The following is a 26,995-nucleotide window of genomic DNA, read 5'->3' as shown; positions in this document are numbered from 1 at the left end:
GGTCTGTGAGACAGATGGGGAAACTGAGGCACAGAAAGCACACATTAACAGTTGTAACAAATCAGTGCAGGGATCAGAACTGTGCTCTTGGGATGGGGAAGAAGGCTGTGACCAATGGGACCAACAGCAAGACAGACACAGACGAGAGAGAGTTTCATGGTTGTGAAGCTGACCATTTTGTCCTTACTTCCACCCATTTCTCCTGCCCCGACACTCTGTACTGCTCTGCCCACTCATATGATTATATTATCCAAAATACCCTTGTCACTTCTGAGCTCCACCTGGAGTCCCAGGCTCTGATGTTTTTAAATGGAGAGACTTCCCTGCCCCAAATGAAACTTACTGGCTTATGTCTAATTTCTCCAGGACTAGAATCCCTGTAATTACTGGAAATTTCAAACATGTATGAAGTACACTGAAGTCAAAGGAAAGAGTATAATAAATCCCGATGTACACATCACCCATATTCAACGATTATGAACACTCAACCATTCTTGCTTCATTCATTCTACCACTGACAACACCCCCCCTCCCAAAACTGCAATTCAACTATTACTGTTTTTTACAGTTCTTTTAAGGTAAAATTTATAGACATTAAGATGCAGACATTTTAGCTATACAGTTTGTGTGTAATCTGCCAATAATTAAGATACAGAACTTTTCAAGATAGCCACAAAGTTTCCTTATACTCCTCCTCAGTCAACCCTAATGCCCATGCCCACCCCAACTCCAGGCAATTAGGTTTTCCTCCCATTTTTGCCTAGTTTTGCCTGTTCTAGAACTTCATATAAATGGAAACATTTAGTATATATAATTCATTCCCCTGTTTCTAGATACCCGGGTTAATTCTTATTTTTTGCTACTGTGAATAAAAGTACTATGAACATTAATGTACAGGTCTTCTTATGTACAAATGTTGTCATTTTGTTTGGACAAATATCTAGGAGTGGAAATTGTTGTGTCAAAGGTAGATGTATGTTCAACTTTATAAGAAACTGCTCAGACCATTCCATTGTACATTTCCACTGTGATATATGAGATGTCCATTATGCTACATCCATACCAACATCTGGTATTATGTCTTTTTAAGGGTTATGTATAGTATCTCATTGTGCTTTTAATTTGCATCTCTCTGATGACTAATGATATTGAGCATGTTTTCATCTGGCCATTCATGTATCTTCCTTTGTGAAGTATTTGTTCCACTCCTTTGTCCATTTTTCTGTGCTGTCTTTTTATTATTGGGCTGTAGGTGATCCTTATACATTCTAGATAAAAGTACTTTCTATGTGTTTTAAAAATATTTTCTCCAGGTCTGCACTGTGCCTATTAGTGATTTCCTTGTCAGTTTCTTTTGGTAAAGCCTTACTTATCAAAATTTTCTTTTATGGTCAGTGCTTTCTGCATTGTGTCTAAGAAACCTTTGCCCGCCTCCATATCATGAAGATATTTTCCTATTTTCTTTTATAAACTTCATAGTTTTAACTTTTCCTTTTAGGTCTGTGAACCATCTTGAATTAATTTTTCTGTATGGTGTGAGGTAGGGGTCAACATTTATTTTTTTTCTTTCTCATAAAGATCTATGGTTGTTCAGCAGTGGTTGTTGAATTTCATTTTCCAATTGAATCGTTTTGCTGCCTTTGTCAAAATCAACTGGTTAGTAAGTTTAGATTTAGTCCTAGACTCTCACTTTTGATCTATTGATCTTTGTTTATATTCTGTCAGTACCACACTGTCTGCATTATTGTAGCTTTAGAAGAGATCTTGAAGTCAAATAGTATAAACCTTTTACCATCTCCTCTCCGAGATTATTGTGCTATTCTAGGTCTCTGCATTTCCATATACATTTTTGAATCACTTGTCACTTTCTATTTAAAATGCTTGCTGAGGGGATTCCTGGGTGGCTCAGGGGTTAAACGCCTGCCTTCTGCCCAGGGCATGATCCTGGAGTCCTGGGATCGAATCCCACATCGGGCTCCTTGCACGGAGCTTGCTTCTCTGTCTGGTTCTCTCTCTCTCTCTGTGTCTCTCATGAATAAGTAAATAAAATCTTAAAAAAAATAAATAAAATGCCTGCTGAATCATGACTGAGATTGTGTGAAATCAATAGCTTAGCGGGGGTAGCATTGACATCTTAATAGCTTGGAGTCTTCTAATCTGCAAATATATATCTCCACTTAATTTTACTCTTTAATTTTTCTCAGCAGTGTTTTGCACTTTTCAGTATGTAGTTTTGCAATCTTTTGTAACTTTACTCCTAAATAGCTTATGTATTTTGATGCTTCTGAAAACTAAAAAAAATTAAAACTAATCTTCTATTTTGGGGTTCACTCCATGGGGGGGTCTCCCTCTTCTCCAGGATTTTCCTCAATATTTTGGCTGCTCAATCAACCCTAAATTCTATCCTTTGATGCCTCAAGCCAAGTGAGGCTGCAGCTTTCTGCCCTTCCCACCCCTCTCAGATTGGAAAGCGCCCTCAGGCAAAAAGCCAGAAATTTGCAAATCTCATTCCTTACAGTTCTGCTCTCAAGAGCAGATTTCCCTCTAGTCTCTGCTGGTTATGATTACTGTCCAAGGCTTTCAAGATAATTTCCTTGTTATTTTGTCCAGATTTTATCATTGTTATCTGGAGGAAGATCAGTCCAGCTAAGGGATTCCACCATTTTTGAAATCTCTGTATAAAACGGTGAAAAAATGAATAACATCAAACAAATGAATAAAAAAATTAAAATAAATGAATAAATCTGTATTTTCTGCAAATAGAAGAGGGTTAGGAGGCAGAGAGCTACCTTTAGAGCTCCAGTAGAAATTTTTGTGCTTTTGTAAAAACAAAGAAAGCTTTGGAAAAACAAACAAACAAACAAACAAACCCTGCTGTCCTCTTCTACCTTTTTGTCTCTTTTACTTTTCCCTCCTCTTGGAGTATGTGGTATGGCCAAGGCCAAAGGTGGGAGGCTGAGGGATTGGCAGTGGCTGCAAAGCCAGGAACAGAGCAAAGGAGGAGGTGGGGCCAGGAGCAGAGATGCTAGAGAGGTGAAGACAAAGTTTACCTACAGGGGGATCCAGCAAAAGAGTAAATATATTAAAGATAATGGGAAATAAGCTTCTTGATGATGGAGAACATACTCAAAATATGGAGAGGAGAAATCTAGAGTGGGTCCTTAGGTGAGGGATTAGAATTGGAAGTATTGGTGAGTACTCAAGGTTTTACAGGGCTGAAGAGGGAGAAGGCATGGGAGCCCAGGAGCACACAGGGGTTGTGAGCATGTGCCACTGAGAGCCCTATGTGTACTGAAAGAGCCTGAGGCCCATGACATCCAGATGGTCATTGTATACCAAACACTGGGTTTTAGTTTCCAAATACCTTTCTCCACTAAAAGGACTGGGACAGGGTGGCGGGAGGGGCAGGTGAGGGGGTGTGCTCCTGGCTGGCTCTGTTGGTTAAACATCTGACTCTTAATCTTGGCTCAGGTCATGATCTCAGGGTTGGTGAGATAAAGCCACACTTTTGGGTTCCGTGCTCAGTAGGGAGCATGCCCCATCCCTCTGCGTGCTTTCTCTCTCTCTCTCTTTCTCATAAATAAATAAATAAATAAATAAATCCAGGGATCCTTAGACAAATGGCTGATTCCAGGGCTGGGGCAAAGAAAGTACAAGAATATCTTTTTGTCCTAGAAAAAAGGGAAGTGTTCAGAGAATGTTGGGATATATAACAAAGAAACAGTATTAGCTTAAAGGGGCTGGCATAAGACAGATCTGGGACACTTAAGTATAAAAATATATAGTGATAGAAATACATAGGAAACAAACTGAGGGTTGCTGGAGGGGAGGGTGGTGGGAAGATGGGATAACTAGGTGATGGACATTAAGGAAGGCACTTGATATAATGAGCACTAGATGTTATATAAGACTGATGAATCACTAAAATCTACCTCTGAAACTAGTAACACTCTGTATTAAATTAACTGAATTTAAAACTAAAAAGTAGTAAAAAAATTTAAAAAATTAAAAATAACACACACATATAATGGATTACATTACATATACAATGGATTACATCCCGTTGAACAAAACAGAATCTGAGATAGACAAATAAATGAGACAGAAAGGAATATTCTTCGTTACGGTAGAATGCCAACTAGTAAATGTAGTAGAAGAAAGAATGGAAACGGGAAACCAAAATTTGGCAACAAACTCAGTGTTGGTTGGTTCAGGCGTGATTCATCAATGGATGATAAAGCTGGAGGGTGGAGATCTGATGATGAATAGGATATTGACATAGTCTCAGCATATCTTCCCTCAGATTCTAGTCATATATATGTCTGTGTGTGTGTATATATGATATACATATGTGTGTATAAATGATCAGGTCATCAAGGTTAATTAACATCATCAGTCATGGAACAGGTAAACAAAGCACGCCTCCCACCTTGATGCACCAAGCAGAGCACAGCATTATTTCTGAAATATTCTTGCCAAGAGTTCTTGGCCAAGTCTAGTTATACAACCCAGGGTGAGGAATCTCTCCAGAGACCTATAGAATAAAAGGTTTGTATTCTTTTTTTTTTTTTTTTGGTAACTGTTACCTTTTAAAAAAAATTAAGGTATAATTAACATAACATTATATTAGTTTCAGGATATAACATGATTCAGTGTTTGTTTACACTGAGAAATGATCACTACAATAAGTCTAGTTACCATACATCACTGCACATCACCAAACATTTTTTTCTTGTGATGAGAACTTTTAAGATTTAATCTCTTAGTGACTTTCAAATATACAACATCGTATTATGACTATGGTCACCATGCTGTACCTTACATCCTATAGCTTATTTATTTTATAAATGGAAGTTTGTACCTTTTGATCCCCTTTGGCCATTTTGCCCACTCCCTACCACATCTCCCCTCTGGCAATCATCTATCTGTTCTCCGTATCTATAAGCTTGGCTTTTTGTTGTGTTTTATTTTTCTCTTCATTTGTTATATTGTACATAAGAGCGAAACTGTACAGTATTTGTCTTTGTCTGACTTATTTCACTTATTTCACTTACTATAATACTCTCTAGCTCCATCCACATCATTGCAAATGATAATATTCCATTTTTTATGGCTGAGTGATACTCCACTGTATATATCCATTCTTTATCCATTCTGTGGATTGACACTTGGATTGCTTCCATAACTTGGCTATTGTAAACAACGCTGCCAAGAACACAAGAATGAATATATCTCTTTGAATTAGTGTTTTCATTTTCTTCTGATAAATACCCAGAAGTGGAATTGCTGGATCATAGGGTAGCTCTATTTTTAACTTTTTGGGGAAGCTCTGTACTGTTTTTTCCAGAGTGGCTGTACCAGTTTGCCTTCCCACAAACAGTGTAAGAGGGTTCCCTTTTCACCATCTCCTTGAAAAGGCCTGCAGTCTTTCAGACTGAGGAACTCTTCTACACTGGAGGAGACCACAGAGACATGGTGACTCAATGGAATGTGTGCTCCTGGGCCAGATAGAAAAAACAGACACTGGAAGGACAGTTGGTAAAATTTGAATGGATATTCCAGTTCCGAGATAGTGTTATAGCAGTTTGGGCTTTCTCCTTTGATGGCTGCAGGCTAGGTCTGTAGGAGAGTGTCTTTGTGAGGGAATAAACACTGGAGTATAAAAAAAAAAAACCACAACCCCCCCCCCCCCCAAAAAAAACCAACAACAACAACAAAAAAAAAAACACTGGAGTATTTTGGTTGATGGGGTGGTATTGCTGCAACTTACTTTCAAATAAATCAGAAAAAGAATAATGACAAGTCCTTTTTTCCAGCTGATCTCTCCCCTCCTCCTCCCCCCTCCCCCAGCTTATCTTTTAACTCAGGCAAAAGACCCTATGGGCAAAGCATCCTGTGATGGGAATGGAAACTACCCCCTCAACCAATAGGACCTGCCCTGAGCCGACCCCAAGACAGTGATTTATCTGACCTTACCCGCTGACCTTGCCCCACATTTTCCTTACATCAACCTGGAAGTATTTTCAGCACTTTGGAGGCAGCCTTTGAGACACTAGTCTATTGTCTCCCAGTGTTGGCCTCACTGAAATAAATCCCCTTCTTGTTTCACCACCACTTGTGTCTCTGTCTTTGGATTTTGTGGAGGCAAGTGGCCAAGCCTGGTCTGTGTGGGGTCTGCGGGACCAGGTGCTCTTGCACCTCTGAGCGCTGGCTACACAACTACTGGGGAATCGGAGTGGAGGCACTTTGGGAATTCTTTGTACTGTTCTTTCAACATTTTTATAAGTTTAAAATAATTTCAAAATAAATAGAGAGGTTCTGGTGAAGGAGACGACCAGGCACATGAGACGTAAAGGTACCATAGCAAATGAATGAGTAAGATTTCTATCAGGCCAGACAAGGCCTGGCCTCTTCTCTTCCACTCTGAGTCTCTGAGAGAGGTGGGACTGAATCCCACTCTTTGCTCTGTGGTGGAGGAAACTCTCTAGGGTACAGCTTGAGGGGACATTTTCCTAGGTTTCTTTCTAAAAAGCACCCAATTTCTGTTGTAAGGATGGTGGGGGTAATTTTAGGTCCTTGGGATAGAAAATCATTTGAGACTCTGTCCGACAGATTTTCATAGGAAGAGAGATTCCATCTTGCAGTAAGGAAGAAGTTGGGTGTTTTCTAAACGTAAAGTGCGTGATTTGGGAGACTGCCTGGTGCTGGCAGGTTCCTGTGGGAGCAGCATTCTTCCCAGAGAAGCAAACCTGAAGCTCCTGGAGAGAGGCAGCTCCATCTACCACCACTATCACCTCACTGGTTGCTAATGAAAGTATGTTATATAGTAAAGAATTTGGCTGGTCTTTGTCCTTGTTTCTGGGTGGGAGCCTCTGAATCCTTGGGATTTCCTAAGTGTTAGTGACTTTGTTGTTCATGGTGAGGCTCATGGATCATACCTGAGTTTATGCTAATGAGGTGAGTCATGGTGGGACTCTAAATAGTCTCAGGATGGGGGTCCACTTTGCTGGAAGGACCAACTGTGTGATCAGAGGCTGGGAACTTGGAGCCACATGATATCAGCCTATCTTTCAGGTACAGGCAGAGAGCTGGGAAGTCAAATTACGTCACCAATGGTTCAACCAATCAATCCATCAACTGATCAATCATGCCTGCACAACGAAACCTCAATAAAAGCACTGGTTCAGGAGAGCTTCCTAGTTTGTGATGCACATTGACATGCCCAGAGGGTGATGTGTCCTAAGAATGAAGAAACTTCATGTTTGGGGCCCTCTTGCACTCCATCCCAAGTATCTCTTCATTTAGCTGGTCCTGATTTGCATCTTTTACAATATAATTGTAATCAGTGGTATAGCACTTTCCTGAGCTCTGCGAGTCATTCTAGCAAATTAACGAACTTTCGGAGGTGAGTAGTAGGAACCCCCAAACTGGTAGCCGGTTGGTCAGAAGTATGGGTGGTCTGGGAAGCCTGGAGCTTGTGACTGGGTTTCCAGGAGGGGCTGGTGGGGGACTTTGCTCTCAACCGGCAATGTCTGTGCTAGCTCCAGAATTGCAATATGTCAGGAACTGCACTGCAAGGTGTGCAAATCCTTCAGGCTCAGGTGGGGAGAAACAAGGCTGCCCACCAAGGGTGACATAGAGCACGCACCTTGGAGTCACACAAACCAGGTTGTGACCCACACTTTAGTAGGATGACAAGCTCCTGGAGCCAGTCTCCTTGCTGTTCACTACCCTTGTTGTATGAAGGCACAGAACACTTCCTTCACTCAAACCATCAGCAACTTCCTATGATGCACTCACTTCACAAAGCGCTGTGGGGAGCCCCAGTACATACTCAGAGAGTAACCCCCACCCCCAAGGAACTTCTATTTAGGGTAGGAGGAAGAAAGTGGCTTGACTTGAGGGGGCCCAGAGTGGGAGCAATTCTTTAATTGGTTTAAAGGAAGAGGAACTTGAAGGTGAGAGCTCTTATATCAGCCCTGCCCCCCTCACTTGACTGCCTCTCCTCTGCTAGTCACACAACTTCTCAAGCAAATGGTGGGAGCAGCCAAACCAGCCCTCGGCCCATGGCTCATAAATGGTCATTAATGACTCAGTACTTCTTTCTCTATTACTAAATCACTTTTTAGGAAAACAGTTTAAGATATTTATCTAGTCACTAAATTGCCAAATGCAATATAGAAAAAAAAAAAAAAAGCTGTCCTAATTTTATCACTTGTTATTTAGAAGAGCCCTGCATGTATTTTTTATTTTATTTTATTTTTTGCTATAGGGAAACCGTTACCTCTGCCCATTTGGGGGTTACTGAAAAACAAGCTCTCAGACTTCCCCTGGCTCACACCTTCTTGCATGCAGTGGGATTTCTGTGGCATTTCTTCAGACTTGCCTAACACTGACTTATTTGCTTTATCAAAGAGCTTGAAAAAAAAAAAAAAAAGAGCTTGAAGACCCCAAACCATCTCTGCCTCTCTGTCTCTGGCATTTCCTCTCTCCTAAGTCAGAAACAAAGAAGGGACAGGAATGAATGCTTGTCCTGCGCCCAGGATCATTTATTTCCCCAAAGAGAAAGGTCACCCAAGCAGTTAAGTGCTCAGGCCACTTTCTCTCTGCTTTATTGGTACTCAGTCACATTTTTTCCCCCATCTGAGATAGATTTTTGTATACAGCGTGAGATATGGCTTAAAGTTAACTTGTTTTCACAAGGGTGTCTAACATTAGTCGTTATATGTGTTGGGCTGCTTCTTGTGTCTTTTTCTGTCCCTTTGATCTAAAGGTCTATTTTTATATCTCAGTCACGATTTTATCACTTCTTTAGTAGTCTCATGATTTTCTCAGGTTCACCTATTTTTTTTTTTAAACAAAACACCTGATTTTGTTGTTGTTGTTGTTGTTTGAACTTATTAAATATCTTCATGCTAGTGGCTGGGTTTTTAGAAACAACTGAGTTGACAGCCTGCCACCCCCCTCCCTCCGCCCCCATTAGAATTGCCCACGGCTTGTCTAGGGTCACAGCCCTTACTGGGGGCAGCCTGTATCCAGGGACTTAAAGGCCCTGTTTTTTCATCGGAACCCTGGAGCTCCCCGTGGTGTGGCCATATCACAGCCCACCCTCTCTCTCTGCCCAATCTAGTTTTGGTCACTACCCCCAGGAGGGTATTATGAGAGTACCCCCTGACGTGCCTCCTGAGTGCAACCCCACAGTGCAGCATCTGCTTCGTGGGACCCCACCTGAGGCACTGGCCTTCAAATGGCTTTCCTGGCTTGATCTCACTCATTCTTCTTACTCTGTTCCTAAGGAAGGCATAATGTTCCTCTTTTTTTTTTCTTTGTAAGATTTTATTTATTTATTTGAGAGAGAGAGACAGCATATGAGTGGGGGGGGGAGGGGCAGAGGGAGAGGGAGAAGCAGACTCCTCAATGAGCAGGGAGCCCAACAGGGGGCTCGATCCCAGGACCCTGAAATCATGAGCTGTGCAAGAGCGAGATGCTTAATAGACTGAGCCACCCAAGGCACCCCTAAGGAGGGCACAACCCTCCTCTTTTTAGATGACTGAATTTACAGTTTTAATAAATTAAAGCCGTAGTTTTAAAAAACATCCTGCTTAAATTCTATTTATAAAGGCTCCACTTTGAGATTAAGGGCAAACTTAAATGGATGACTTTTGTTGAAAACCATAATGGCTCTCATTTGCTGTGTGCTAGGATAGGATGCAAACTCTTTAGCTTGAGGCATGAAAGTTTCATCTCCCACTCTCACTCATGGTATGCTGTCAGTTCCCACCTCCCTCTCCAAGCACAGCATACTCTTCCTACCCGGAGGACGCTGGCACCCCTCTCTCTGTGCTCTCCTCCTGGTGAGCTTTTGGGGCCAGTCAGCACTGTGAGTTCTTCCCTGACTTGCATTGATAGGGTTTGTTTCCTGTCTTGGGTCCCCAAAGAATTGTGCACACACATTTAGTAAGGTACTGTTATGGGTTGAATTGTGTGCCCCCCAAAAGATATGTTGAAATCCTAACCTCTAGTCCTTTAGAATGTGACCTTATTTGGAAATAGGGTCTCTACAGACGAATTAAGTTAAAATGAGGTCATTAGGATGGATCCTAATCCTATATGACTGGTGTCCCTATAAGAATGGGAAATTTGAACATAGAGGGAGGCATGCACACAGGAAGAAGGTGCCACATGAAGGTGGAGGATTTGGGTGATATATCTATGGGCCAAGGAATGCCAAAATATGTCCAGCAAACCACTAGAAACTAAAAAGAGGCAATGAAGAATCTTTGTCCTATAAATTTCAGAGGGAATATGGCTTTGCCAACACCTTAATCTTGGACTTCTAGCCTCTGAAACTGTGAAACAATGATGTTTTAAGTTACCACACTTGTGGTACTTTGTTATGGCAGTCCTAAGAAACTGACACAGACATTTACTAGTTATAACTAAGACATTTGTCCATGTTGGCTTTTCCAGCCTTTCAAGTCAAGGTCGGAAGCCAAATCTGACATGCAATATCATCCCCTACTCGGAGCCCAGTGCTTGACACAGATATTTGAAGAAAGAATTGATGAGTAAATGAATAGGAGCCAGCTTCTCTGGATAACAACTTGGGGGTAAAAGGACAGTATACCATGGTCAAAAATATTCAAGAGATCAGGAGTGCTGTGATCAACACCACCACAGGCTTTGGCATCTACTGGATCTGGCCATGGCTGTGTGGTCTTGGCCAGGTCACCTAACCTTGTTTCTTTATCTGTAAAATGGGAAAATACCCCTTCCATTGTGGATTTTTGGGCAGGATTAGATCAAATAGCATGTGTTGTAAATAAAAAGAGCAGATATTAAATTATAAGGATGTTAACTGTCCCCTCCTTTATCTTCTAAGGGGTTTCTGTGCACCACCCAACTCTTGCACCTCTGGACCATTAACTTAGTGATGGGGAGGGTAAAAGTGGAGAGGTCTCAATCCAGTTGGATTTGACTTACAATGAAAGAAACAAAGAATGACTGAAGAAAGAAAAAGAATAGATCTAGAAAAGAACAATAGAGGGGAGAAAGAGAAGAGATTGCATGGGCCCGAATTTAGGAATTTGAAAATGAAAGCGAAGATGTTTCTGGACAGCAGCCAACCCAAATAGGTATTAAGAAATAATTATGAGAATTTTAAGAAATTTTGCTATCTTGAAAGTGCAACCCCAATGATATTTTCCTCCTAAAGAGAATAACATTTTAAATTGATTTTTCAATTAATTCTTTTTAGATGATAGACTGATACTATTTGGGATATGACACCATACTGAGACTGGCCTCAAGGAAAAAGCAAGCTGGTCAGCTTATGTGGATTACAGATACACAAAGAGCTTAGCACAGTGGTTGGCACAGAGGAGGTCTCAGTAGATGGTGATCGTTATCGTGATGGGCAGGCAAAGGAGAAGGGAGAGGCATGGGATCAGAAGGGGCAAGCCATTTCTGGATTAATTAATTCGAGAAATCTGTAACTGAGATATAAATTTGAGAGCCTGAAGTGGAGTACAAGGGGGCCTCGGCCAGAGGCTCCTCAGACTCTCTCTGCCTGAGTGGAAACTGACATCTTCAGAGACCCACTCCCATGATAGTGGCTAAGGGAAGAAGCAAGCCATGGTTGCCAGGATTCCAAGAGCCATTGAGCTCTGAATAAGGAGCACAGGTGATTGAGGAAAGTCAATTCTGGAAAAGGGATCTGATACTGTTTCCAAGCTGAAGCCAGTATTAGCAGCAGCAGGAGGCTGAAGTGTGATAAATGAGCCTTGTAGGATGTCAGGTCATGGCCATGAAGAAGTTGGCTGAGAAGAAATAATGCAGATAAAAATGATTTCCTTCTGCTTGGAGCAAGAAAACCATGAAGGGTTTTCTGTTCCCATGGCAAGAGCTCACTACAACAGGCTCCTTCCTTTTCCCTTGTCAGCTACGTGTAGAGTCAGGAAGTAAAGCTCTGAGGAAGTGCAAAAAGCAGGTCAAAAAGGCAACAAGAGGTATTCTCTTTAAACGACTTGAACAAAACATAAGAGGTGCCTCTGAGAAATAAAAATATTCTGTGAAAAAAAAAGACTGTTCTGTCAAGTGTTTGGATTTACTAATAAACCACGAGGGAGGGCTTTTGATGCCCAGCTGAGGTTTGGGAGGAGTGAAGATCATTACAGGGAAGTACCAAGTGGACTTCACACACTTCTTTGAAAAAGTCCCCCTACTAATAATATACCTCTTCAAGGAATGATTTTATGATTTGTTTGTGTGGCATCTTGTGGGTCACTTCAACGTGATTGGTGAAATTTTATTTCTCACACAGGGTGATGGGTCCTGGGCATTCATTTCACTATAATGCTCTATAGCTCACATCCGTGAATCTCAGTGGGCACAGCTGGCACTTGGGTCCGGATGATTCTTGGTTGTGTGGAACCATTCATCATCACCCATAGCTGTCACCAATGAATGTCTTGCCCCTTGGCCTAGTCATCCTGACAATGATGATGACAATATGACAATCCAAAAAGGAGGCTCCTGAATAGTTCCAAAGGCCACCACCCAGGAGGTGTAGGACAGCTCCCCAAGGAGAACTGCTTGACTCATCAATATTTATTTTCTTCTGCAAGGAGAAAACATTACATAAGAAAGCCTCTCAGGGGGATCCCTGGGTGGTGCAGCGGTTTGGCGCCTGCCTTTGGCCCAGGGCGCGATCCTGGAGACCCGGGATCGAATCCCACATCGGGCTCCCGGTGCATGGAGCCTGCTTCTCCCTCTGCCTGTGTCTCTGCCTCTCTCTCTCTCTCTCTGTGACTATCATAAATAAATAAAGATTTAAAAAAAAAAAAAAAGAAAGAAAGCCTCTCAGGGATTCTGACCCATGCATTCAACAATTACACATTAATCTGGTGCCACATATTGGGTCCCATTCCAGGTGCTGTGGTTATATGTCAGTATAGCAGTGAACAGGACAAAGTCCCTGCCTGGAGGAGTTCTTGTCTCCAGTACAAAGACAGATATCAAAGGAATATATGTGGTATACTGAGAAATGGAGAAGTGTTCATATCTTCAACTTAGTTCTATGCCTCGAAGCATGCTATGGATGCTATGGTTTTATCACCTCCAAATCCATATGTTGAAGCCCTAATCCCCACTGGGATGGTATCTGGAGGTGGAACCTTTGGGAGGTAATTCGGTCTTGAAGGCAAAACCATGAATAAGATTAGTGCCCTTAAAAGTGAAAATAGAGAGAGAGGTGAGATATCTGTCTGCCATGTAAGTACACAGCAAGAAAGTGGCCCTCTGCAAATCTGAAAGAGAGCCCTCAAAGAACCCAACCACAATCTTGAACTTCCAGCCTCCAGAACCATGAGAAATAAATTTCCAGTTGTTTAAGCCACCCAGACAAGGACAGAGTATAAATTGAAGGAATGACTCAAAATACAGAAATATCCTGTATACTAAGAAACTCACTGTAGAAATGTTTTAAATAGCAAAATCCCCACAGCAAGTAGCCAATCAAAATAGTTTGAAACGGCCCAGAAATAATGGGAGGGCCACACAGAGTTTTAAAGAGCTTGGAAAAGTTTTGGAAAATGCTTCTCTTGTAATAAATGGGAGGTATAGGATACAAAACCATATACAAAGGACAGTGGCTAGAAACTGAAACCAACAAATCCAGAATGAAATACATCAAAAAGGGAACAGTGCTGTCTTGGGGTAGTGCATATCCATACATATGTTTTTATTCTTCTAGGTTACCTGTGTTTGAACTTTTGTATACCACACAGTATCAGAGGATGGCCTCAGGAATCAGAAACTGTTTCATTTCTGATCACTTTGTGATTTTGGACAAATAATTTCTCTGCTCCAGTTTCCTCATTTGTAAAATGTAAACATATCCGATCTCCTGGAGTTCTCATGAGGATTAAATGAGGTGATACAAGTGAAGAGTTTAGCATAGTGCCTGTACACAGTAGTGCTAAATAGAAAGCTATTATTAATACTGCATGAACACGCATTCATCTTATAAATTGTTGGATTCCATCTGCTAACATTTTGTTGAAGATGTTTGCATCTATGTTCATGAGAGATGCTGGTCTATAGCTTTCCTTTCATGTATATCGCTCATAAATTCATTTTATAGTTGTAAAAAAAATCTTCCAAAATAAATGTTTTAGTTCAGCTGTTGTAATAAACTTGGTTGTGCAGAGTAGGCATAACAAAATCATACTTAAATGGTAGAAGCAGACATCATCTTCCAGCTTGAGACAAATGCCATAGTTTATGCTCACGTGCTTGGCTCATGTGCTATCAAGTGGAGACTTCATACCTTATGTACAGGATCAGCTTTGAAGGAGTGAATAAACTCCTTGTAAAATATAAAACTCTAAAATTAAAATGCTGGCTAGACAGTAAATTCCACATAGCCAGACAGAAGAAGAATGACCAAAATTCATTCAGCTCCTGATGAAACTGAAGTTAAACAGATATTTTGCCTTCTAGATCCTATAAAGCAGGCCTCATTGAGGTAGGCACAAAAATATAATCTCCAATTATATGGGTACTCCAACATTCAAATGTTTATTAAGCTCATAAATCTTAGGCTGGAACTTTGGAATCTTAAGTAAATTTAGAGGTCACCTAATTTGACTCTCTTTTTATTTTTATTCTTTTATTATTTTTTAAAAATATTTTATTTATTTATTTGAAAGAGAACACGAGCAGGGTGGGGGAGGGGTAGAAGGAGAAGCAGAGAGCGATGCCAGACTCAATCCCAGGACCCCGGGGATGGTAACCTGAGCGGAAGGCAGATGCTTAACCTACTGAGCCACCCAGGCTCCCCATTGACTCTGTTTTTAAGTGAGGAAAGTGAGACCCATGAGGTCAAGAGACTTGCCCAACGTAATACAGAGAATTCTACTTTAAGCCAGCTGAAACTCTATCACCCCTCCTAAACATTATTATTTATGAATGCCAATCTTCCTTCTGGTCAACTTCCTATGTGGTCTTTACATCAAGTGACCCGAAAGATTACCGATCTCATTTGAGTACTTTCCAGGCATTATTTCATTTGTTTGTTCATTCATTCATTCCACAAACATCTACCTTGTGTGAGGCTCTCTGTAGGCACAGGGGACATAATGGTGAATAAGATGCAGCCCCTGCTCTCTAAGAGGCCGCCTCCATTTAGAGATGGACAGGAGGCAGTCACTATTCAGCTGGCCAAATCTGGATAGGGGAAATGGCAGAGGTGAATGCTCTCAGGCAACAACCAGTCCCAGTACCCCGAAATTCTAATTCAGAGAATTTGGGATGGGACTTGGAAAACTGGTATTTAAAAACTCTCTGGTGACTCAGATTGTCTGCCTCATCTAAGAAGACCATGGTAGTGGTTCTATGAACCAATCCACCAGCCCTATTTACAGCACCTCTTAGGCATTTACTGCTACATACCGAAGACATTGCCCTCTGTAGACACCAGATCAATCGGAAGCGTTTTCTCTTTCCTGATGGAATTCGGAATTGAGACACAGAATTCTAGCCAGTAAATCTCTGTTGGCTTTATAACCAGAATCTATCATCCATCCATCAATCCATTCATTGTTAAACAACTACTCATTAATTAATTCAGCAATTTGGGGTAGGGGGACCAGTCCCTCTCCTGGAGCTTATTTATTACTGGGGGGTGGTATTTTTTTTTAATTTATTTATTTATGATAGTCAGAGAGAGAGAGAGAGAGAGAGAGAGAGAGAGAGGCAGAGACACAGTCAGAGGGAGAAGCAGGCTCCATGCACCAGGAGCCCGATGCGGGACTCGATCCCAGGTCTCCAGGATCGCGCCCTGGGCCAAAGGCAGGCACCAAACCGCTGCACCACCCAGGGATCCCCCTGGGGGGGGTGGTATTAAACAAAAACCAGGGATGCATGTGTGGCTCAGTGGTTGAGCATCTGCCTTTCGGCTCAGGGTGTGATCCTGGGTCTGGGACTGCATCTCGCATTGGGTGCCCAGCAAAGAGCCTGCATGTCTCTGCCTCTCTTTCTGTGTATGTATGTATGTATGTATGTATGTATGTGTTTATAAAATTTAAAAATGAAAAAACCCCCAAATATATATAATAATATCTCAGGTTCTAAGAAGACAAACAAAGCAGATATAGGTACCAGAATGAGAGGGGGCTGCTATTTCACATAGAGATGGCCAGCAAAGTCCTCTCTGATAAAGGGGCATTTGAATGACCCTCAAAGGAAGTAAGGGGGAGCTGGGTGGCCTTGTGGGCCCAGAGCCTTCCAGGCAAAGAAACCATTATCATATGGAGTTCCCAAGGTGTGCAGCCCCTGTGTGCTTGGTGCCTTTGAGCAACTCTAAAGAAGCAGGTGGGCTGAGGTGGAGAGGCCTGGGAAAAGTGATGGGAGGAAAGGTCAGAGAGAGCTAGGCCAGGGCTTGGCAAACTTTTTCTGTAAAGGTCTAGGTTATAAATATTTTAGGTTGAAGGCTCTGTGGTCTCTATGGCAACTACTCAACTCTGCTCAAAATCAGCTGTAGACAATATGTAAGCAGTGAGTGCAGTCGTGTCCCAATATAAATTTATTTACAAAAATGGGTGGTGGGTCATATTTGGTCTGTAGGCCACTTGCTTGCCAACATCCATAGAAGGCCAAGGTAAGAACTTTGGATTTTATTTTGAATGAGACAGGTAGCCATTGGAGAGTTTAAAGGAGAATGGTGAGGGGCGCCTAGGTGGCTCAGTCAGTTAAGCACTGGACTCATGATTTTGGCTCAGGTCATGATCTCGGGGTTGTGAGAGCCATCCCCTTATGGGGCTTCGCATTCAGTGGGGAGTCTGCTTGAGATTCTCTCTCTCCTATTCTCTCTGTCCTTCCCCACACGGACTCTCTCTCAAAAATAAGTAAATAAATCTTTAAAAGAGAGCCGTGGGAAAAAAAATAAAGGAGAGCAGTGAAATATGCTCTAACCTATACCTCAAATATATCTCTTTAGCTGACTGATGTTTTAAAGATTCACCACAGTCACCACTTGCAAAAAGAACCATAGCAGGCTACAAGCACAAGCAGTTAGGAGGCAAGCGCATCCAGGTGACAGGTGGTGAGAAGGAAGTGGTCAGAATCTGGGTATGTTTTGTTGGCAGGGTTGACAGGATTTCCTGATGGGCTAAATACAGAGTGTGAGAGACAGAAAGAATTCAAGAATGACTCTGAGGTCTACAGCCTGAGACATGATCACTGAGAGAACAGAGCTGCAGTTACAAGAGCTGGGATAGCCTGGAAGAGAAGCAGAGTTTGAGGAGGGGATTATGAGTGTGATCCTCCATGTAGACGTCATATGTCCAGTGGAGACAGCAAGCAGGCAGGTAGACATGTGAGCTGGAGTCATGAGAGGGGGTCATGGAGCTAGCGCTACAAATTTGGTCACCAATTTCAAGCTTTGTGACTGGATGAGATCTAGTCAAGGGACCAGCCTGTGGCACCACATAGCCTGACGATGTCACAGGAGATATCCTACCAGGGCACAAGCACGCCACAGGCCACCCAGGAACTGAAGATCCGGGGAGCAGTAGGGAAAAGTGGCATGAGCCCATGTTCTGGGGTCATTTCCCAACAACTAGCCTCACTCACTTCAGTGAGGGTAAGCATGTGTGTGCACAGTGCTCACACTCATCTGCATGCTGTACATATGGGTCTGTGTACACCGGAATGGGGGTACCAGTGATGGACACCGTGATCCCGACCTATGGCTGCAAAGGGTTGAATGATGATCCCCAAAAGAAATGTCCATGCGCAACCCCCCAGAACCTGTGAATGTAACCTCATTTGGAAAAAGGGTCTCTGCAGATGTACTTAAGGATCTCAAGGTGAGATCATTCTAGATTCTAGAGATGGCTCAAAAATTCAAAGACAAGTGTCCTTCTAAAAGACACACAGATGAGAGGCACATGGAGAGGAAAGCAGGGGTCATGAAGACAGATTCCGACCCTGGAGTCCAGCAGGCCCTCGCCAAGGAAGCCTGGAGCCCCAGCAGCTCCAAGGGACACGGGATGATTCTAAGTCCTGCCAACCCTTTGATATGGGGCTTCCGGCCTCCAGGACCGGTGAGAGAACACATTTCTGTTGTTTCAAGCCCCTGGGATGTGTGGTAATTTGTTACCGCAGCCCCAGGAAACAAATACAAAAGCACTGTAAGTCCCCAATTCTTAACACATCTTGGGGATAATTTTTAAAAAGTGATTTCAGAACAAAATAATAAAAGTTAGCATTACTTATCACTCCGAGAGCATTCATTTTGACGTGACAAAAGCCTCTCTCTAGCAGGGACATTGAGCAACGCAACCGCCAGATTAAAAATAGAAACGTACGCACAGGCACCTGCCTGCTAATTTGTCGATATAATGAATGTAGGCATACAGATAAATAGAGAGGCTCAGAGCTCTGCGCCCTTGCCTGGCGCTCGCCTCTGCAGGCGGCTGTGGGTGGGTGGGCCGGTGGGGTAGGGTGCACAGGAAATGGGGAGGGGGGTGCAGAAAGGAGGAGGCGCTTGTACACTTGCCTTTTTTTTTTTTTAATCTTTTTTTAAAAATCACTGTGAGTGTCTCTTTGGTAATGATTTGTGGTCTCCTGGCTGAACTCTTTCCTCTCAGGTTTTCAGGGACCGTCCCCACATATGGCAGCCTAGCCTTGGGTGGCTTGGTGTCTTCTTCTTAGGGCAACCTTTCTTTGAGAAACAGCAAGTTCCCAGGACAGGTAATCCTGCCTTCTCTTCCTCTTGCATTCTCAACCTTGGTCTCGCCCCTAGAGATATGTGAGGGAGGACAGCAGGGATAGTTCTAGAAACAAAGAACCAGAGACTGTGAAGTTCTGGCTGAAGACACCTCCTCTGATGGCATAGAGCTGCTGGCTCCATGTTGTAGTCAGTTCGGGCTGGTGTAACAGAAAGCCACAGACCACACACGTTTATGTCTCACAGTCCTAAAGGCTGGGAGACCAAGATCAAGGTGCCAGTAGATTTAGTTCCTGGTGAGAGCTCTTCCTGGTTCACAGATGGTTGCTTTCTTATGGAGTCCTCACAGGGCCAGCAGAACTCTGGTCTCCTCCCTTCTTGAAAGGACATTAACCTCATCCTGGGGCCTCACCTTCATGACTTCATCTAAACCTAATTATCTCCCCAAGGTCTCACCTCCTAATACCATCATGCCAGGGATGAGCACTTCAACATATGAATTTGTTGGGGGGTGGTGCACAGACATTCAGTCCATAGCACCCTGTGTCTGGTTAAGTGATAGGTTTAAACTTGAAACTAACAGGTATAGGGACATTAGGTCCCAATATCTGAAATGTACCTTTCTGTGAATATTCTTGAAGGAATTGTACATACAATGACCATTGGATTTATAGGAGAGGTCGGTGAGGACAAGCGTGTCGGGGCAGGCCAAACTCTACCTTGCTCACACATCAGAGAAGAGGCACCACAAGCCAATCCTGCAGCCCGGAGGCCTTGCTTTAAGGGACGGGATGCAGCTGGACCAGGTGCAAAGGGCAAAGGTTGGTTCAGGCTCTGTCTTTCCTGGGGATGTCAATGTGGATTCTTAGTACAGGGGATGCTTCAGGACAAAACAAGGATGGATCTTGAACATGGCTTTCCAGCATGATAGAGGCCAGCCAAGGAAGAGGATTTTTGGATGTGCCCCCACCCCCAGCACTCTCGTACCACACCCTATCACAGAGAAGTGCTTACTTTTCTGCTTGAGACACACAGGCCCCCTCATGAACGGACAGGCCCATGCAGAGAGTGGGTCAGCCAATGTCAGCCAGAGAAAGAAAACACTATGAGTCAGCAAGTCAGCACGCCAGGCAAAGAGAGGAGTGAATGTGGCACTTAGAAGTAGGTGACCGTGTAAATTTACCCTCCACATCATGATGCTCTTGAGATTGGCAGGGGCACCGCTCATAATCATCTTTGGCAGTGTGTGTAAACCAGGCCTGTCTGACACTACACAGAAGACAGTGGGAGAGCAGAGGAGGGGAAGGAGAAAGGGGGAGGGAGGGGGAGACCAGGAGGAAGAGAGGAGGGTGGGGAGAAGGAGAATGAAGGAGAAGCTACTAAGCGTCAAAGAGAGACGCCCTGTGTGGGCACGTCTGGGTGGCACTCTGCTAGTTGTTTACAAAGTGCTATCTTAACCTCTTTCCCAGACAAGCAAATTAGCATGTTAGAGAAGTATATAATGATAGAAGCCTCCACTTGCAACAGAGATTCAGAGCTCCCAAACACAGTTTCCTATGACTATCAGACAAAAGGGAAATGGAAAATCAACAAGAGCAAAATACATTTCTCATCCGCCACTTGCTCAGTTCCCTTCAACACCTGTCCGGTTTCTGTTGGATCCTAGGCACAAGGGCCAGTGCTTATCTGCAAAGCTTTTAACAGCCTGGAGAAAACCTCATGAGTTTATTGCATTCTCATGGAAAGCAGTTGAGAATAGGAAGAAAAGCATGAAATCAGCAAGTACACATGGAGTAACTATGTTTGGGAGAGATGCTACCCCTTGGACTGTGCCAAGGCGATTCTCCATTGCTTCTATTGGATCAGACACAGCTAAGTGGGGGTGTCATCACTTCAGATGTGTTCTTGTAGAAAGACAAGTGCTTGGCTGGCTGAGCACAGGGAGGATGGCAAAAGAAGTAGGAGTTGGAAGTAGAAAAACTCATCAAAGCACAAAGGTCTGCTAAGGAAGGAGGGTGCAGGAAGAAGTCAGGAGCAGAGGGTGGGAGGAGCCACTGCCCAAGAGTCCCAGGCAAGGAAGCCGAGTCCAAGTCTGTGTGCAGCTAGACACAGAGTCCATAAATGGGCCCTGAAGAGCAAAGCTGTTCCTTGACATTTAGCTCAAAGTCTTGTATTTTATACTCTCATAGACCTTTTTTTCTTCCTGTCAGAGCACATGCTTCTTGCAAAGTTTCATTCATTACTGTGAGTCAATGTCAAGCTCACCTTTGGCCTGGAAGCCCCATGGAAGCAGCAAGCGCATCCGTTTTGGAGTATGATGATACCTCCAGGCCATACCAACATGGTGTCAGGTACATGGGGTACTCCACAAATATTTGTGGAATGGATCACAACATTATTCAGGACTCTTTCATTAATGATCTCACCCATATCCATGGCTTCAACCACCACCCAGAGGCTGACAACACTCAAATGTCCATCTCCAGCCCCGTTCTCTTCTTCAGAATCGTGTATCAAAAAGTCTACTCCACATTATCATGTGAAAATGTTAGAGCATCTCAACTGCACTTGACAGGTCCAAAACTGAACTTGTGAACTGCCCCTCATCCAGTTTTTCCTCAAATGTTCTTTGTCTTAGGGAGAGGGATCCTGTTCACCTGAACCAGGGCTGCCATTCTCGCCACCACCTTCTTCTTCATTCCTGCATCTCCTGTCCATCAGCAAAACCTTCATTTACATCTCCTAGATTCTCTGGATTATAATCACTTCTTTCCGTAGATCATAGTGGTTAAGAGTGCAGGCACTCCTCCAGAGGTGGGGTGACTGGGTTTGAAGACAGCCTCCACTACATACTAGTGATTTGCTGCACTACTCTGTACCTTGTTTCCTTATGTACAAAATGGAGATCATATAGTATGTGCTTCATAGAGTTCTTTTGAGAAATCAATAAGATAATACATATGATGTGCTTTCAAAGGGGCTAGCTGCTATCATTACCACTGCCACCCCCACCATAATCATCCTCGTCACCACCATCATCATCATCTATCCTCACCATCAACGCCACCATCACCACCAATACCATCACCACCACCATCATCAACACTACCATCACTACTATCCCACCATCATACTGCCACCACCATCATCCTCAACATATCACTAAGATCATCATCATCATCATCATTACTGTCATGGCTCCACTCATAATCTAAGTTACCATCATCTCTTATCTGGATCACTGCAACAGCCACCTAACATCTCCTTGCAACCATTCTTGCCTTTTTCCAATCTATTTTCTACTATGTAAATCAAGTGATCTTTTAAAAATGCAATCTCATGTCATTCATATTTTTAAACAATGTCACTGGCTTCCCACAAAAGATAGGATGAAGCCAAAAATCTGTAGCATAGTTTAAATAGGAGCCATGGGCATCTCTTAGCCTCAAACCTGCCATGTACCTTCTCACTTCAGGACCTTTGAGGTGCCATTCTTGACACTTTCCTCTTCCTCATTTTTGTGTCTCCTGTCCTCTGCCAATACATCCTAGGCTGTTCCCTCTGCCACCACCACTGTTCCTCTTTCCTTCCCTTTATGATCAAAAGTTCTCTGAAAATTGGTTATATTCGCTATCTCCACTCTCCAACCAACTTTACAACGGCTTCTACCCCCCCATCTTACCATTGAAATTGCCCAGCGAAAGATCATGTCACCGGTTTCTGAAGCCAATGAACCTATTTTTAGCCTTATCTTACTTGACCTTTTTGAGCATCTGACACTGCTAACCACTCTTTCCTCAAAGTTTCCTCTGCCTATATGTTGCCTGCCTGCTCTCTTGTTTTTTTTTTTTTTTAATCTTTCCCTAGATAACTCTTTTTTTCCTTCACCTGCCACTTTTTCTCGACCAGCCTCTTAGAAGTCACTTTCCCAGGATTTCCAAATTGCAACTCCTTTTCATTTGCTCTACTCAACCTTCTGTGGGTCATCCCATCCATTCACATGGTACCCATTGCATAATGACTCCCAAATCCTTCTGAGTCCTCCCTCCCTCCTGAGCTCCAGGCTCATGTGCCTCCACAAGGGTGTTTCATAAACACTTCAAACACAACCCATGTAAAGCTGAAATATCAGAACGCCCTTCCTGTCTCATTGGTATCTCAATGAACGGCCCCAAAACCCATTCAGTTACCCAAGCAAAAGTTTGAGTCATTCTTGTCTCCTTCCTTTCTCTCCCTCCCTACCTCCAGTTAATCATCAAATTCTCTTAACTCTGCCTCCTTAGATGCACTCAGATGTGTTGACTTGTCTTTGTTCCAATGCCACTCCCTTAGTTCAGGCCCTCATCATTTCCCGCCTGCACTATGGCCACAGCTCCCTAATCCATCTCCTGTCTCCAGGCTTTCCTCTCTTCTGCCCTTTCTGTTCTGCTGTCGGAGTTTAGGGAAAACAGATTCCTAAATGATTTTCCAGAGAACTGGTGGTCCACCCTTTAAAAGATGGCTCTTTCTTTCTTTCTTTCTTTCTTTCTTTCTTTCTTTCTTTTCTGACTTATTTATTTATTCATGAGAGACACACAAAGAGAGAGGCAGAGACACAGGCAGAGGGAGAAGCAGGCTCTTCCCAGGGAGCCCGATGCAGGACTCGATCCAGGATCCCAGATCCCAGGATCATACCCTGAGCCAAAGGCATACACTCAACCACTGAGCCATCCAGGTGTCCCTAAAAGATGGGTTTCTCAGGCAAATAAGAAATGGCTTAGTTCAGAAAACATCCCCTCTTTGGCCCTTTCTTAGTGATCCACCATGCATATCAGCATATTTAAGGTTCTGAGAAGTCCTGTCACAAAAGGTCTGTTTGGAATTGTTTAATGAAGGATTTCCCAAACCCCTTTATTTTTTTTTTAAATTTATTATTATTATTTATTTATGATAGTCACAGAGAGAGAGAGAGAGAGAGAGAGAGAGAGGCAGAGACACAGGCAGAGGGAGAAGCAGACTCCATGCACTGGGAGCCCGATGTGGGATTTGATCCCGGGTCTCCAGGATCGCGCCCTGGGCCAAAGGCAGGTGCCGAACCACTGCGCCACCCAGGGATCCCTGCCAAACCCCTTGCAGGACACTATATACTATTTGAAAACATCAATCTCATCATCTTACTTCTCTGTTTGAAAATAGGACAGATAAGTGGATAAATACTAAAAGAAGACAAGTTGAACTTAATTCTATGAGCAAGGAAAAATTCTTAGAGATTCCTGAGGTGGGGGGATGACCCAATATTCACACAATCAGTAGCTTTCAATGATCTAGCTCCTACGATAAGCCAGATGTTTCTCATCTAAACCTTACAACACAGCCAAGCATGGGCATAATCCCCAAGCGAGGAGACCAAAGCCATGTTGGTTAAGTTTTGGTCCTACAGTCATATAATCAATAAGGGTGGAGCAGTATCTGGCTCAAGGTCTAGGTGGCTTGAAAGCCATGGCTGTTTGCCTGCATGACAGATGAGAAGTAGGAAAATCAAAGGTTCAGACATAAATTCCTAGAGGCTATCATTTCTTTCTTTGTACTTCTTCACCTTTGTTCTCACATGCAGATAATGCCTTGGGTACTAGCCACTCCTCTTAAGCTTGGGGCTCATTGCCCTTGCTGTAGGGCCCACCGTATTTTTTTTTTTTTCCGCTGATGCACTCAGCAAGTCATCAGCTCCAGAAAAACCACTCTCCTGCTTAAAAACTTTGTTTCTCCCAAGTGCCTGTTCATGTCCAAATCTCTCAGCCTAACATTCTAGGCTCTGCTCTTATCCACCATTGACTATCCTTTCTGATCTTGACTTTGACACTTTTCTAAATATTACTCATTACCCCAACCAAACTATGCACTGTTTAGCAGCCCCCCGTGCTTTTGTTCCTGCTCCCTCCTCTTGGAAAGTACCTACCTTTTATGGTCCCTTTTCACTGTAATTCTGTAGAGCAAGTCCCAATCTGGGCCAACCAGATGCTATCAAGCTTTTAGCATAAAAGGGCAGGGAAATGGCTCTAAACTTGGAAAGCAGGTTAACTTCTGAAAATTAAACTAGTAAAACCCACAGTGGATGGCATTGGCTATCTGCGAAGATGATATACCCAAAGGAAGCTTCAAGAAGTAGACAGCTAAGAAGATATGAAAACATTTCCCTGGAAGGGAGGAAGAAGGTGCCCAGAGCTTACTCTCAGGACACAAATCTACCTACATGTCTGGAACCATAACGTGAGCAAATGAGACTCTAATAAAATCAATGATTGGAAAGAGAGGGAGTAACTAAACTGTGATCAATTGTGATAACTGGCCAAGACAATGACTAATCAATTACATTCTGCTCTGGTGTATTGAAGCATGGCATGTGCTGTAATGGATGGAAGGCAACTATGGAGATTGCCTCCCGCATCGCTAGGAAAGACACTCACTGAGTTTGAGGGATACTGGCTTTTGGGACAGGGGAAGGATCAGTGATGAAGAGATTGGAAATAGTTCATCCAGCTTTCCCAAACATTGATAGTTTTCCCAAAAGTCCTCTACTTCCTTTGTTCAAATGACAAATCCATCAAGCCACTTTTTGAAAACCAGTTTGGCTTTCTTTGACATCATCAGAAAGGGATACTCTGGGCTGTAGGAAAAGGATATCCTTGTTGTCTCTATCGCATGGGGTTGTTGGGAGGATTCAATGAGGTAATGTGTGCTGAGGAGTAAATCTAAGCTGTACACAGTAATTATTCAATAAATGCAAGTGTTTAAAATCGACCATTATAGGGACAGAAGCCATTGGTTAAGCATCTGCCTTTGGCTTGGGTCATGATCTCAGGGTCCTGGGATTGAGCTCCATGTTAGGCTCCCTGCTCAGTGGAGAGTCTGTTTCCTCCTTTGTCTCTGTCCCCCCACTAACCTGTGTGCGTGCATGTGCACACTTCCTCTCTCTCCCTCAAAGAAATAATTTAAAAAAGTCTATCAGTGTATTGTAATTCTGCTTTTTTTTTTTTAATTTTTTTTTAATTCTGCTTTTAATGACAAGTTCTTTTACATTTGTTTGAGGTGAACTGGCTTCCTGGTTTCTAGGTGTTGTGATGATGGTGGGCACCCAAACCCACAAAACAGATTCCATGGCCCTGGATGAGAATGAGCCAAAGGAAAGTACTGCCTCATAAAGAGCCTGGCAACCATCCACCTGGTCTAGGGCATCTCTCGTTTATTATCATCCTCCAACCTCCCTTCTCTAAGTGCTGAGCACATGTCTTACAACATTTTTGCTCTATTTTCAATGCAGTCACTTCTGTATATCTTTAATTTCAATTCTATCAGAGTGTACACTCCTTGAGGGTGAAGACTCTTACATCTTTTGCAGAGCTTCAAATGTCATAAATCTCTAATGAGTTGAAACAAGTTGAAGACAAGGCAAATCACCTGGGGTTCAAAAGAAGGCTCTAAAATCTGCCCCCCCTTCCCCTACCATGAGGTTGGTTGTCAAGCCCTGGAGAGGAGACATGGTGCTATAGGCTGAGAACGTCTCTCCAGGTGATGCCAGCCCAGGGAGCAGATAGAGGGAATCCTGCTACGCTGATGGGGGACTGCTCAGCTGCCCAGGAAGGAGAGGGTGACAGACAAATGGAGAGAGCAGGTCCTGCCTGCCACACTCACCTGGATCTCGGTGTGCACAGTGCATTTAACCAGTTTAAAGTTCTTCCCAGGGTTGAAGCTGTTGCTATAGAAGCAGACCTTGAGGATCCGCACGTCTTCCTTCTCCACGTCTACTGGCACCACCACCATGGACTCTGGGGGGCCTTGGGGACGACGTAAGGTGCCCACCTTCACTCGGCTCAGGGGCTCGGACACCCCAGACATCCTCTCAGGCCGCAGCTAGGACCGGCACATCGCAGTCCTGTGGAGACAGCAGAGGGACAGCCCTGAAATGAGTCCGAGGAGGCCCACATGCCTCATGCCCCAGGGACAGCACCCACCAAGTGCCAGGACCTAGCAAACCACACATCCCCCCATTCTCAAAAACTCCCCTGAAAGGCATCCAGCTTTATGCACTTGGGGAAGCTGAAACACAAAGGAGCAGTTCGTATAAACATCCGGGTATGAACCCAGGCCCTCGAGCTCCCAGGCTGTGAGCTCTCTCTTCTAGAAGCCCCCCCGCTCTCCATCACATTTCTCCTCCCACACCAGGCTGCAAGGCAAGAGGCCCACACTTTTCAGAGGCAGCTGTGAGAGGAGGCGGCCGCAGCATGG

The 26,995-nt window shown here is 43.5% G+C and overlaps 1 protein-coding gene across 3 annotated transcripts in view; it reads right to left on the bottom strand.

Moving 5' to 3' along the window:
* PTK2B (protein tyrosine kinase 2 beta) overlaps positions 1–26,995 on the bottom strand; it is a 126,737-nt gene that overhangs the window by 34,629 nt on the left and 65,113 nt on the right. For all 3 annotated transcript variants that reach the window (XM_041766824.1, XM_041766823.1, XM_041766825.1), the window contains one exon: positions 26,402–26,642. In XM_041766824.1, coding sequence (XP_041622758.1) covers positions 26,402–26,605 — 204 coding nt within the window. In that variant the 5' untranslated portion in view covers positions 26,606–26,642. The remainder of the gene's footprint in view (positions 1–26,401; positions 26,643–26,995) is intronic.

Source organism: Vulpes lagopus, chromosome 8 (assembly GCF_018345385.1).
Source record: "Vulpes lagopus strain Blue_001 chromosome 8, ASM1834538v1, whole genome shotgun sequence".
In the NCBI taxonomy this organism is placed as follows: domain Eukaryota; kingdom Metazoa; phylum Chordata; class Mammalia; order Carnivora; family Canidae; genus Vulpes; species Vulpes lagopus.
The sequence above is the reverse complement of the archived record's forward strand: the minus strand, read 5'-3'. Positions and strand labels throughout refer to the sequence as shown.